The following is a 14,928-nucleotide window of genomic DNA, read 5'->3' on the forward strand; positions in this document are numbered from 1 at the left end:
TTACAGTGAATATACACACACACAACACACCGTATATTACAGTGATAAATACACTCACACACAACACTATACATTACAGTGATATTGTTTTATTTGTTAAAGAACATCTCTAACAAGGTTACATATTACCAAACATCAAACACTGGAAATTATGAAGATTGTACAATAAAACAGAGATAAACAAAACAAACAAACACGCCAAAATGACACACACAAGCACACACATTACACTACATGAGACTACATCAGGCACATACTAGGTGGGGTTTCTGCCTGTCAACTCACACGTATGCAAGACTAATTCTAAGATCTCAGGTGCTTAACAGAGCACCACGATACTCAAAACATTAATATTGGCGATTATCACGAGATCTTAACATACATAGGTATTTAGTATTCAAAGAAGGAAACGGTATAATACTAAAAGTCACTATAAAAACATCCAATATAACAAAACAAAACTACGATGTGATATTTTACATCTCAGCAAAAAAAAAAAAAAAAAAAGAAAAATAATGCAAACTAGTTACATGTAGTATAATATTACTGAAAAGCACACTGTAACACAGCATAAAATATAACATAAATTAAACCAATTGCTATATGCTAGGAAACACTTTTTACCACTTACAATTGAATCAAAAAACAGTAAAGACACCCATAACATATTTGAGTCACATTGAAAATTTTCATCATAAAGTCCTTGAAATGATTTATACATGATAAAATATGCAATAGTAGAGCTACACCTTTCTAATGATAACTGTGTAGTTGCTGAAACCCTCGGGGTAATAAACCTATTGCCTCTAGATATCAAAACTCAATTATACATCCATATAAACAGCTCTCCATGCTCACACCCAAGTCTAGGAAAATAGCCCGTCGTATCCCCTTACCCATTTTGCAAATCCCATAAATCCCTTAATGTGAAATTTCGATAACCCTCACTAAAATCTCTCTCCCATCTCCCTCCATACACCCCTTTATTTCTACACTGTGTCCTATAAAAAGTTGCTGCCAATGCATTAATTCTTGCACGCACGTCCGCCTCCCTCATAGCCCACATCATGTATATATAATCCGTAATGATATACCCAATCGCATTCTCAACCCTTTTATTCACCCCAGTTATATCTAAACTTAAAACCCTCAAGACCTGCAACCCCCCTCCCCCCACTAACCTTAAAACCTTACCCATCCAAACCCTTATAAGTTCAATACAATCGCAAAAATATACCGTATGATAAATAGTCGCCAATCCTCCACAATCCTTGCATTCCCCATCCTCTCGTATTCTCTTATAGAATAAAACCATTCCTGACGGCAAGATTCCATGTAAAAATCTATACATAACTTCTCTGACTTTAGGTTTTAAACGCAATTTATTTAAACGCCCCCAAATATTATGCCAATCATACATCGGATAAACTCCTTCTACCGCCGCTACCAGAGCCTTACCATCTGCCCTATCAAGATTCCTCAATTTAATTTGTGAGTGATCCCTCACGTTTATGAAGACCCGTAACATTGCCTCACCTATCATGAACTCCCGACCCCCCCACCACCGTCGCATATCCTGATGTATCCTCTGAAGACCGTCTTCTTTCGCCCCCCCCTCCCGCTTATAACTATGTTTTAAATACATACTTATTATCCTATTTTCGACATCTATAAGACCCAGCCCTCCACGGCCAACCGGGAGTGTGACAACCGCTCTACTTAACCATTCGCTCCCTGTTCCCCAAATGAATCTAAAAACACTTTTTTGTAACCTTTTTAATTCACAACGAAGTATCGGAAATATTACCGTAACATGCCATAGTTTACTATATAATAGCACATTCGTTGTTATCACCCTTTGTTGCAAACTTAAATTAGCAGCTCTTAACCCACTAAGACGCTTCAGAACACTATCAACGATACGCACGGAATTTATTTGTTGTGCTGACTTGATATCATTTACATAAACGATCCCACATATCTTTATTTGGTCCACCCTTTCCCACCTTTCAGCTACCATTCCTTCCTCACGCGACCCTTTTCCAAGATTCATATACTTTGTTTTCCCCATGTTGATCGTCATGCCAGTAGCCTTTTCAAAAACTTTCACTAACTTTTCTACCCGAATCAAATCCATGTTTTCTCTCACCAAAATCGTCGTGTCGTCGACATATCCAACAATGCCCGCTCCCCCACCCCTTACATTACCCATCCCATTTACTTCCAATAAAACCCTTATCCCTCTATAAAAGGGATCTTGAAAACAAGCAAAAAAAATTTGTGAAAGGGGACAACCTTGACGCAAACCCCTTCCCATCTGAATCCGATCTCCCAACCTCCCATTCACCTGCACACGCAAAGATGCCTCTTGATACATTAATTTGGCCCATGATATAATTTCCGCCCCAAACCCCTGCCATCTCATTATCTTCCATAGCGTCTCCCGTTCCACACTATCATATGCCGCCTCCCAATCTATAGCCAATACCCCCCCCCCCTCCCAATCTTACTCTTTCTTCAATAAAACTTCTAATCATACCGTGACCTTCATACATAGACCTGCCCGGCACCCCATATTGTCCCTTGTCAATCACTTTGCCCAGGACTTTTTTTATTCTGTTGGCCAAGATCCTTCCAAAAATTTTATAGTCCCCACATAATAACGAGATTGCACGATAATCTTTAACCGTTAATGGCTCGCCTTTAGGAACTAGGACGACCACAGCCAACCTTTGTTGTTCCCCTAAAACCCCATCCCGCTTCATGATATTGAATAAACGTACCAAAAACCCCTTTAAAACGTTCCAATTTTGAATATAAAAGTCGCTGGGCAACCCATCTATTCCTGGCGCCTTACCCAATTGCGCCCCAGATAAAGCCTCCCAAGTCTCACACTCCGTTATCGGCCCTCCCAACATCAAACGATCATGTTCCTCCAGCTCACACTGCACAAACCTACCGATTGACTGCAATGCAATTTCACTTATTCCAACACTTTGCGTTTTCAATTTAACCCAAGCATCAATATACCCACTCATACCCTCCGTCGTCGTCAACACCTGATTCACTCTATACCCCTGCATACCTACCTGGACATTCAACCCCATTAACTCCATTGCTTTGCGACGTCTGTGTTGATTCCTCAACACACACGCCGACGGCCGATCTCCCCACAAAACCTCTTCGATTCCACCCTTAAGCCTTTCCCCATCAAACCTTTCGTTTTGTAAATTTCGTAGTTGCTCCTTAATTCGTTCAATTTCTGTAACAGGATAATTAGCATTCGCTTGTACATAGCAGTCGCGCAACTGCCCCTCTAAATATCGTTGGAAACCATACTGTAACTGATTATATCTCACTCCCTGACTAATATAAAATTCCTTAATTCGCTTTTTGGCTATCATTTCCCACCAGTTAACCAAAGCCACATCTCCAGGTGCTTCAACCACAAGGCGTTCCCACATATGCCCAAAAGACAAACTACTTTCCTCTCTCTTCGATAACTTTACATTTAATTTCCAAAATGACGGACCCCGTCTAGGCACGCCCTCAATATCTACATCCATTACAACTCCTCTATGATCCGAAAAAACCACATTTATCACACTCACTCTCCGCACTGTAACCGCACTAGACACGTACATTCTATCTAATCTCGCCGCATAATCTCGTCTAATGAAAGTATGCTCCACATTGCCACCCCCCCCACACACATCCATTAAACCCACACTCGTCAATAAATCTCCCAGGAACCCCAAGCAACAACCCGCTCCTCGAGGCTCCACATCTTTTCGTCGTATTACACAATTCCAGTCTCCCCCTATTATCGCTACATTTGGTAAACTACGTAGATGATATACTAATACATCTTGTACAAAATGAGTTTTAAGTCGTACATCTCCCTCGGCCGGCCCATATACACCTACAAAACTTATATGTACTCTACCCCATAAACCATCCACCCTAATCACTCTCCCCTCCCCCCTTTCACTATGGCGTACTACAAACGGGCTATTTTCCTTTACCAGAATGGCGACGCCTCCTTTTAACCTCGTCGCATATTCCATATACACATCGTAACCATCTAATTCTAACTCATATCCAATTCTGTAATTGTGTTCTTGGATAAATACCACATCCACATCTAGACGCACCAAAAATTCATTAAACCACTTTCGCTTCCGCTCAGATCTCAAACCGTTAATATTTATTGTCAAAACCTTAAAGTCAATTAATGGGATTTTCCTTTGGTTCTAGGTATAGACTTTTCACTTATACATTTTACACCTCTATCCCTCTCCCCTTTTTTGGGAATCACCTTGATAAACTCTTGTTTCGTGGATGCACTGTTCCCTTTCCTCTGTACATCCGCCCAAGACTTTTTCCCTGGCCTTTGGGCAGGAGTAAGCACGTCGTCTGAGTCTGGTGGGGTCGCAGTTCGCTTTCGCGTCCTACCCTCCACCTGCATTGGGATTTCTTTAGTACTATCATGATGCACCTCCACTTCTGCTATATTTACCATCATACCATGCGACACCCCAGACTCAATGCTTTCATCCGTCGCCTCACCATGATGCTCAACCGATCCCAAATTTGCACCTGATTCCTCCACACGGTTGACGATCGACTCGTCTAACAATACATCCAGTGCCTTCACTAAAGACGCCGCTACATCCTCGTCCCCCATAGTGGGCAGAGTCTCTTCAAATACTTTATTTATATCCAGTGATGGTGATTCTTCTCGCTGTTTTGCATCCTCCAAAGCATTCTCCTGCGCTTTTTCTACCTCTTCACTCCAAGATGTCCGTTGTCGAGACGGGTGAGCATAAGACTGTTCTCGTCCCTCCACTTCCTCGACCTCTTCCGGTTGTTGCTGTTGCGATATTTGGAGATTTCCACGACGCTTACCACACTGTGCCGCTATGTGGTCATACGATCCACACAGCCGACACGTACGACGTTGCCCCGCATATGTTACATATACTTGAGTTCGAAATGCTTGCAACATAATATAGGACGGTATGGGATGGCGTAAGGTCATTTTGACTGAATATGTTCCCTCCAAACTTCCAGCATAAGGTCCAGCGGCCCACCGACCTGCCGAGGCCATATGAACCGTACCATAATTACGTAGTACATCTTTTATAACAAATTCATTCGCCTCAAAAGGCACATTCCTTATTTTAACCCATGTGTAGTGTCGTGATACATCATGTAGACGTACTGATACAGCTGAATTGACGGCTATAATGGTCTCTTGATACTTATCCACCACCGCTTCATAAACATTTGCTGACGTCATTTTAACGAAGATCCGTGTCGTTCCATTAAGTGCTACACCACATATCTCTTCATTTGCGATACCGTAGGTATCACGGATAATCGCCGGTAGTAACAAGTCCATCGTGGCTCCAGTGACAGCCCCACGGGTCAACTCCACGCAAACAGTGTTGATGCGCCTGTAGCTCTGCAGCGCCATGTTGGTAAATGAGCAGCGCACGTCCTCACTTCTCAATGGTTGTGACGAATTGAGGTAGCTCGCCTGAAAACAGCAGAGGGGTGCCGTGCACAACCGCACTCCACCGAGGTCAGGCAGCGAATATGACTACAGGTTTATGCTTGAGTCACGTCACTATGCTGTAAAACAAGCATTAGTAATAATAATTCGGTTAAACATATAGGGGTAGGATACAGGGTGTTAAAAACGGGTAAACTACCGAAATTGATAAGAAGCAAATGTAGTTCAAATTTACATTGATGAATAAGAATTACATTACAGTGGAAGAAAGAGTTCACAATGACCTGGAGTTTGACTTGATAATGAAGTACGACGGATCTGAACGTCGTACATCATTATCAAGTTTCCTCTCCACAGTGGGGGTTATCTGTGAACTGATAAACATAATTCAGTTTTACAGTGAGAATGGGAAAAAACAGGGATGGTAGGGAATGATAAAAAAAATACATTTTTAAATGAAATTAAAAAAAAGACATGATAAACACAAGAAAGTGGTTGGGCACTACAGGCACTCTTGTTTGGTTAAGATACGGACGAATGATAGACAATACGGATATTGGAGTAAATGTGGTAAAATAGAATGGGAATAGGTTATAAATAGCTGACTCTGTTGTTCATAACTGTTGACCTTCATGAAGAGTAAACAGCGAATTAATTCTGCTAACCATATAGATATAGGCTCATATATTCTGTGATGTAGAGTATATACGCAATAAAGTATACAACTTTTCAGTGTGTATACACTGCACACTATTATTGTAGCGGTTATTTGCAGCTTTTTGTGTTCCCCGTGATCCCCGATTCTGTTTATCAATATCTAACATTAGCTTCTTTATTCCTTTATTTACGTGGGATGAATTTGAACATGCTGTTAAGAGGTTTAAATCTGTTTTATCTGAAGCGTTGTATTTTGTAAATATTCTGTGGAACTTCACGTATCTCGCTCGTGGACTCAACAAGTTGTGGTTGTGAATCTTAGCTAGTGGCTTAGCTGTGTTTACTAATCGTGACTTTTCACTCATTCCTAGCCTTGTGGGTCCCACCATACCCATTCTTAAATCTGTGGTTGGAGTAGGTCCATGAGAGATATGATTCCAACGTTTAAAATATTTACAAAAGTTGACTGTGTGGAAAGAAAAAAATGATTGAAAGACAGGAAAAAGTTACAAGGTGCACATAATCTAATGACATTCCAGTATAATGTCATCTGGTTCGCTTCTTTTAGTCTCTTTAAAAGTCATTTCCCTTAGTTCAGGGACTAATTTTGTTGCAAATCTGTTGACTCGCGCTAGCTTCTGTACACAGTTGATCAGAAGTGGGCCCCATGCTGCGCTATATATTATGTGAACGGTCTGATACTTGCTGTATAAAGAATAATTGTTTACGTTTCTGAAAGCTATTTGGTTGATATGCCCCCTGGCGATATGCTCGGTCATATGTGCATGTGTATTTGTGTATGCTCACCTATATGATTGCAGGGATCTAGTCTCAGTTCCTGGCCCCGCCTCTTCACTGGCAGCTACTAGGTTCACTACTTCGAGAGCCTTATCGTACCTTTCCTTAAAGCTATTTATAGATCCACTGTCCATATCGTTCCATCTGTTAGTTAGTTAGTTAGTTAGTTAGTGTGTGTGTGTGTGTGTGTGTGTGTGTGTGTGTGTGTGTGTGTGTGTGTGTGTGTGTGTGTGTGTGTGTGTGTGTGTGTGTAAGCGAAATGTGAATCTAGTTTCAATCAAACTGTTCTGTATAAAGTGATAACAAATTCTAATTGTATTACTATAAATTAAATCAAAAAATTAACAGATGTCTGTGATGAGATTACTTACGAAAATAGTCAAAATTTTGTGACTTTTCAGCTTGTTAGAAAACATAGGAGACGTGGGTTTATGTTACAAAGATAGCATTATGACTGTCATCTAACCTTAATCCTAAGACAATCACTTAATTTTGGACAGTTAGCGTAATTATCCTCAATTATCACCATTATTTGATATGACTTGGAAAAAAAACTGTTTTAGGTGCTAGGACAAAAAAAAAGAGCCATAAAATCCAAGGTCAGAAGATATATGAGGGCAATTCAGGGAGTGTGGGTACTCACATGGCCTGGTGCTCCTTACTGGTATTAAAGGTTCCTGGGTTATGACGTCAATGAGCACACAAACAACGAGGCAGACGGTGAGTACTTTAGCAACTGTGTACATAAACTTTCAGAAGGTCCTTATAGGTCGATAGCCGTTAAGCCCAACAAGAAAGGAAAATTCTAGCGTTTAATAGCAGTTTAAACAATACCATGCTTAGTTAATATAGTACTATATCACTAATAGCAAAGTATTTTAATGGGAAAATACTGAACTGGATGTTTATTTAAAGTACTGTGCTAGGCTCATCTCCCCTTCTTTCTCTATTAATCCTCGTAGGTTATACTGTTCCCACACTGTTCAAGCTGACCAACTAGTCCACAGGGATATACGCTATGAAGGGTGGGGCAGGTTACAACAGTTTCCAAGATCACTATTATCGAATATTAGTTATTCCTCATAGGCGATCATGGTAAGCATACTCGTGTAACTATATAGTACTTTGTTATGAGAGAGCAAAGTGTCTTATAGTTTTATTTGAAAGGGAACTATGCTAATCTAACAGAGTATTAACTTACAATGTACTGTAGTTGGACGAGCGTCAGGGTAGTGGTGGACGCTGCGCAGTGGTCTTGGGTGGGGCATTTCCCGTCACATACTAGAAAGAGTAGGATATAAGCAGTGTTCAGGCGACATGTGTGTCAAGACGAGTGCTAGGAAGAGAGAGAGAACGTTCGGCAACCGTAGATAGTACATATAAAAGGTTAACTGATTGGTTACCGCACGCGCTGAGTGGGTCTAGCGAGCGAGGGAGTAAGCCAGTTGGTGTTGTTTTGTGGTGGTGAGAGGGCGCTTCTCTAGGGGTTGAAGCTGACACTGCTGCTGCTGGGTTATCCAAGGGTCAATGTGTGAACTTGAGAAGAGTGGGAATCTCCCAGTGTTCAGGTGAGGCGCGGGATTAGCAGCCCACCATGCGATACGTCTTTAATTATTAATACTTAGTGCCACTATTCATGACTTTCACAACCACTGTCGTATAAAAGCAAGAACCCTGAACTTTCTCAGCTTGTACCACACTCCTCCCTATGATACAACCAATCTAAGTCACTTGGACGAACTATTATGCTGCCTCATACAAGGCTCCATTCACAAAACTGGTGATAAGGGGAAAACAGTTTAAATCTGGTAGATCGACCAGTGTGCGTGAGAGAGACGCGTGGTTGCCTCTCTACTCTCTAACATTCTCTCTGTCTCTCTCCCTCTCAGTGTTTGATCGCCTACCTCCCCGTCATCCGGAGTCACCTACACAACTCTTTGAGCAGTGAGGAAGACTACATTGTGCTCTAGTGTTCTCCAACAATCGTTACAATGGGAGATGTAAAGCTCGTCACATTGCTGGACATTGCCAAGGTAAGATGCTTAGCTGTCATGATCGGCTGGTCACTTGGTAGTAGGGATCAAGTCCCCAGATTAGCTGATTGCTGCTAAGGCTATCATGGACATCACTTACACTGGTTACCTTGACCTTTTTGACCCGCTCATGATGGATGAATATAAGAACTTCCTGTTCGTCAGTGGTCATGTGTTTAGAATGTTATGTTTAGTGGAGGCTGCGTGTATATGCATCAAAATGATCATTATTTTCTTTAGTATATATTATACATTATACATGGTAATTATATACGTTCTTGATAAACATAACTGTGTATAAGTTACCATCAAATATTGTTCAGGCATCTGAAAACAGTATATAGAAATCAAAGTGCTATTCACTACTTATTGTTGTTCTTGGATATCGTAAAAAATCTTCCTAATGGTGACCCATATATCTAGGCCAAGTGAGTATCAACAAGCTAGCTAGCCTTGACGTTGCCTTAAAGCCGATCTCTCCATCCCCAAAACGCCCTTGAACACCTGAGTTCTCAAGGCATAGCAGTGGCATCTGACCCACAGAACGTGATTTACTGCTTTGCATTATCCTAATTGTTTGTGGGGGGGTCGAATCTCCGCTCCAGGACCCATGATGTATATGTGTGAAGAGTCTGGAAAACGGTGCTAATCTCCCTGCTTCTTATATTGAGGTGTCCTTACATGATATAGTATACACATACTAGTGTATCTATATGCACTTGAAAGTTTAATATATTTTGTTTATTATTTTCGTGGGGAAGCGCTAAAACCGTAAGGATAATCAGTGCCAAGGGAATGGGAGGTAATCCGGTTTTGATTCAAGGGGAAAAGAGGGTAGCTCCAGTTTTCTGGTCCGAGAACATTTCACCAGCATCAAGGGTTTTGTTAGTGTGTGCGTAAATTCACTTGAACTTTTTTTTTTTTTTTTACAAAATTGAATTCAGCATTGTGCGACGACTGCTGTGCATGATGACATTACAGGATACCTGGAGGTTACTCCGGGGATCAACGCCCCCGCGGCCCGGTCCATGACCAGGCCTCCCGATGGATCAGGGCCTGATCAACTAGGCTGTTACTGCTGGCCGCACGCAGTCCAACGTTTTAGTTTAATATGTTTATTATGCACCCCATACCCATCCTGTGGGCGGTAGTCAAAAGATTACAGAGGTACATAATTGGTCCAGGGACTGGACTCCAAAGTTTTGATAGCTGAGCAAGTTACAAAGGTAATGAACTAGATCTGGTCATAATCATGACCAAGTTACAAAGGTAGTCCAACGTACGAGCCACAGCCCAGCTGATCCTGCACTGACTTTAGGTATCTGTCCAGCTCTCTCTTGAAGGCAGCCAGGGGCTTATTGGCAATTCCCCTAATACTTGATGGGAGGCTGTTGAACAGTTTTGGGCCCCGGACACTTATGGTGTTTTCCCTTAGTGTACCAATGGCGCCCCTACTTTTTATTGGGGGCATTTTGCATCGCCTGCCCAGTCTTTTACTTTCGTAGGGAGTGATTTCTGTGTGCAGATTTGGGACCATTCCTTCCAAGATTTTCCAAGTGTAGATTATGATATATCTCTCCCTCCTGCGTTCCAACGAGTACAAGTCAAGTGCTTACAAGCGTTCCCAGTAGTTAAGGTGCTTGACAGAACTTACACGTGCAGTAAAGGATCTCTGTACACTCTCTGGATCTGCGATTTCACCTGCTTTGAATGGAGATGTTAATGTACAGCAGTATTCCAGCCTAGAGAGAACAAGTGATTTGAAAAGGATCATCATTGGCTTGGCATCTCTCGTTTTGAAAGTTCTCATTATCCATCCTATCATTTTCTTTGCACGTGCGATCGTGGCACTGTTGTGATCCTTGAAAGAGATCCTCAGACATTACTACTCCCAGGTCCCTTACATTATTTTTCCGCTCTATTGTATGGCCGGAGTCAGTAGTATATTCTGTTCTAGCTATTATCTCCTCCAGGTTTCCATAACGGAGTAGTTGGAATTTGTCCTCATTGAACATCATATTGTTTACCGTTGCCCACTGGAAAACTTTGTTTATATCTTCTTGGAGGTTAACCGCGTCCTCAGCAGATGACAGCCTCATGCAGATCCTAGTATCATCCGTAAAGGATGATACGGTGCTGTGGTGTATACATGAGAATAAGGAATAAGATGGGGGCGAGTACTGTGCCTTGTGGAACAGAGCTCTTCACTATGGCAGCCTCCGATTTAACTCTGTTGACCACTACTCTTTGTGTTCGATTTGTTAGGAAGTTGAAGATCCATCTCCCCACTTTCCCAGTTATTCCTTTAGCACGTATTTTATGGGCTATTACGCCATGATTACATTTGTCAAATGCTTTTGCAAAGTCTGTGTATATTACATCTGCATTCTGATTTTCTTCCAGTGCATCCAAGGCCATGTCATAGTGATCTAGTAGTTGTGAGAGGCAGGAGCGACCTGCCCTGAACCCATGTTGCCCTGGATTGTGCAGATTTTGGGAATCCAGGTGATTTGCAATCCTGCTTCTTAGCACTCTTTCAAAGATTTTTATGATGTGGGACGTCAGAGCTATTGGTCTATAGTTCTTAGCTAATGCTTTGCTGCCACCTTTATGGAGTGGGGCTATATCCGTTGTTTTAAGTGACTGTGGAATTTCACCCATGTCCAAGCTCCTCCTCCATAGTGTACTTAGGGCACGCGAGAGGGGTTTCTTGCAGTTCTTAATGAAAACAGAGTTCCACGAGTCTGGGCCCGGGGCTGAGTGCATAGGCATGTTGTCAATGGCGTTTTCGAAATCTATCGGAGTTCGGGTAATGTCGGAAATCTGGCATACATTTATGGAGTTTTGAGGCTCATTCATGAAGAAATCATTTGGGTCGTCGATCCTCAGACCGATTAGTGGTTCACTAAACACAGAGTCGTACTGGGATTTCAATATTTCACTCATTTCCTTGTCATCTGTGCAAGTCCCATCCTGTCTGAGTAAGGGCCCGATACTAGATCTGGTATTTGCCTTGTTTTTGGCATATGAAAAGAAATATTTTGAATTTCTTTCAATTTCACTAATAGCTTTAAGCTGCTCCTGCCTCTCCTGGTTCCTGTAAGAGTCATTTAACTTAAGTTCGATAGTTTCCACTTCCCTGGTCAGCGCCTCCTTTCGTGTATCAGATATTCTAGCACTCCTGAGGAGCTCAGTGACTTCGTCGTCTTCTGTAGAGGGAGCGTCTTTCTCTCTCCAGTTTACTCCTGCTCTTCTTTCGTAGGGGAATATGCCTAGAACATGCTTCGGCTGCCAGGAAGTTGAACCAAAATTAGTCTTTTCTCTGCCGTATACTTTCATATTGGTGCCTTGATGCCAGTGATTGCTTAATAAAAGGAACTGAAGATACCCTCCCTTTCCTTGGAACAGTCCAAATTACTTCCCAATAATAGCAAAACGCTACACTCCCAGGGTGCAGTGCTTCCCCATGATTTTTTTTTCATTTTCAAACCTATATATTGGGTTACACACACAAAGCAATGAAATCTGTCAGCATCAGCTGGGAGACGTCATGGATGGGGGGAGTGAATGGGTTATTGTAGTGTAATTAGCTACGGGAACTTAGAGCTGGAGTCGAATTGTTTCTTGGTTGTTTACCATCCTATAGAATGGCCTGTAACTCATGCAGGGGTCACTGTGTCAGGGTGTGGGGGGGGGATGGGGATAGGAAAGAGGTTGGAAATTCCCTTTCCTCTCAGGCTGTAACATCCTTCACTTGGTGGACTGACACGAGGTATGTACAGAGGTTTGTGTCTGCCCATATTCACTAAGTTTACGTCTCCTTAAGGGAGGTTCTGTGACACAGGTGAGAGGGCTCTTGATCCAAGGAAATGGACCTGCACTTCCATGGATCGAACCTAAATGCCTCCCCCCTTCTCCCAGGCGCTGTATGACCCCTGCGGATTTTGCATCCCTTATGAATATAATAATAATTACCGTATCTGAAACATTTCCCTAGTTTCCTCTTAAAGAGGAAGCTAGACAGTTTCCTCCGCCAAGTGGCAAATCAACCTGGCTGTGATGAATGTGGGCTAGCGGACCGCCAGTAGCAACGGCCTGGTTGACCACGCAAGCACCAAAGAAGCCTGGCCTAGGGCCGGGCTGTGAGAGTTGGAAAACAGTCCATCAAAGGTATATAATATAGAATACTTGTAGTATGAAAGTGAATTGCTGCTTTAATTAATGATCCTCGTGCAATCGATAGGCTTTAAATAATGAAGTGAATGACGGAAGTGTTAATTATATTCAAGGGGAAGTGCTAAGCCCGTTTGGGTCAACAGCTCTTTTTTCCTCAGATCCAGTCTGAGGTAAAAGAGGATAGTTGAAATTTCTTGTACCTAGCATCAAGGAAGGCCCCTTTGAAGAGAATGAGGGAGGGGGGGATGGGATGTACGAGTCTTGTTATTTATGACTGTTAAGCTATTGCGGAAGCCTTTTATTGGTATCATTCATGGCGAGTTATGTGATACGGGTAATGGAAAGCGGCGAGTTGTATACCTCGTAGGATGTAATATATTGATTTTCCCGTGTTTTAACTGACTGCATTCCTTCCTTCGGATTCCCCCGTGTATATTTCTATAGGTAAGGCCCCTCAAAGGTGGTTCCTTGACGCTGGTGAGGGGCTCTTGATCTAGGGAATTGGATCTGTGCTCCAGTTCCCTGAATTGAGCCTGAATACCTTCGATCCCCCCCAGGCGCTGTATAATCCCAACGGGTTTAGCGCTCCCCATGATAATCTATTGGTAAGTATACATTGAGGAATATAAGGGAACGAACGGACAGACAAAACACAAGGGCAAATAAATACTTACACTAGAAGCCCAATTTACACAAATGCCTGATTACCTGTACCAGTAATCACTTCCGGAGGTCACCGCCCCCGCAGCCAGGTTCCGGTCCTTCTGGTTGCTAGTCTGATCTATCAGGCTGTTGGTACTTGGCGAATATTTAAGTTACAGAAAATAGTATTTAGTCCTCTTAACACCTGTGGTAGACTCACGTAGGTTAAAAATCATGCTGCACAGTCGTGTGGATTAATGCCAAATCTCGCTTGAGGGATTTCTCGAAACCCGTGAGATAAGAACAGTGGAGCACTGGCGTGACAGATTTGCATCTGTCAACGAGAACATATTTATAACTGTTCATGTCTAGCTTGACAGCTTGTGTGCTTCTTGAATGGCCTGTTTAAAAGCAGAGATGGGAGAAATAGGTGTACAGAAGCTGAAAAGTATCTCTTATCTCGGGGGTAAAATAACGAAATCGTGGCTAGTACAAGTTTCTGCGACAAGGCACAAACTGTTAGTGGTGAATTGTTCTCTACCATAAAAATATTAGGTCACATGTGCTCTATTTTCTGGAGCACGTTGGTGACTCACTGGGATGTAGCATGCACGATTTCTACAAGTGATATTTTTGGAAAGTTTCACATCTGATGCCTTGTCATATATGTATTTTTGAGGCGCGACTTTTTGTTCAAGATTAGAATCTTGGCCTCAATATTTCTGGTTGACTGCTAAAGCGTAAACACTTATTTTACTCAAGAGTGATTTTATGCTGACGCAGCTGTTCATCTTCATTTTTACACCAAATTCCTCTGGTATAACAGATGGAACCTGCATAATAATATTCAGCAGGGTTAATAGTCCCTTGCTCCCAGCATTTTAGTCGCCCTTTATTACACATGGCTTACGGAGGAAGGATTCTTCTCTACTTGCCCATTGAGATGACGTTCTATTATGTTCCCTAAAGTTTGTTTCTGGATACAGTACGTTTTCTCTTGTACTTCCAAATACTACATCGTAATTTTCGGATGCACATTTTGTTTGATATGGAAGGTTCACGTCAGATTTTGTATTTAAAGGCTATAAGTAATGTATTTTCCAC

The 14,928-nt window shown here is 42.1% G+C and overlaps 1 protein-coding gene across 1 annotated transcript in view; it reads left to right on the forward strand.

The window, feature by feature from the left end:
• The first annotated feature begins 8,267 nt into the window (after positions 1–8,267).
• LOC128693711 (EF-hand domain-containing protein D2 homolog) overlaps positions 8,268–14,928 on the forward strand; it is a 47,826-nt gene continuing 41,165 nt past the window's right edge. The window contains exons 1-2 of the mRNA XM_053783536.2: positions 8,268–8,541; positions 8,863–9,006. Coding sequence (XP_053639511.1) covers positions 8,965–9,006 — 42 coding nt within the window. The 5' untranslated portion in view covers positions 8,268–8,541; positions 8,863–8,964. The remainder of the gene's footprint in view (positions 8,542–8,862; positions 9,007–14,928) is intronic.

Source organism: Cherax quadricarinatus, chromosome 34 (assembly GCF_038502225.1).
Source record: "Cherax quadricarinatus isolate ZL_2023a chromosome 34, ASM3850222v1, whole genome shotgun sequence".
Taxonomy (NCBI): domain Eukaryota; kingdom Metazoa; phylum Arthropoda; class Malacostraca; order Decapoda; family Parastacidae; genus Cherax; species Cherax quadricarinatus.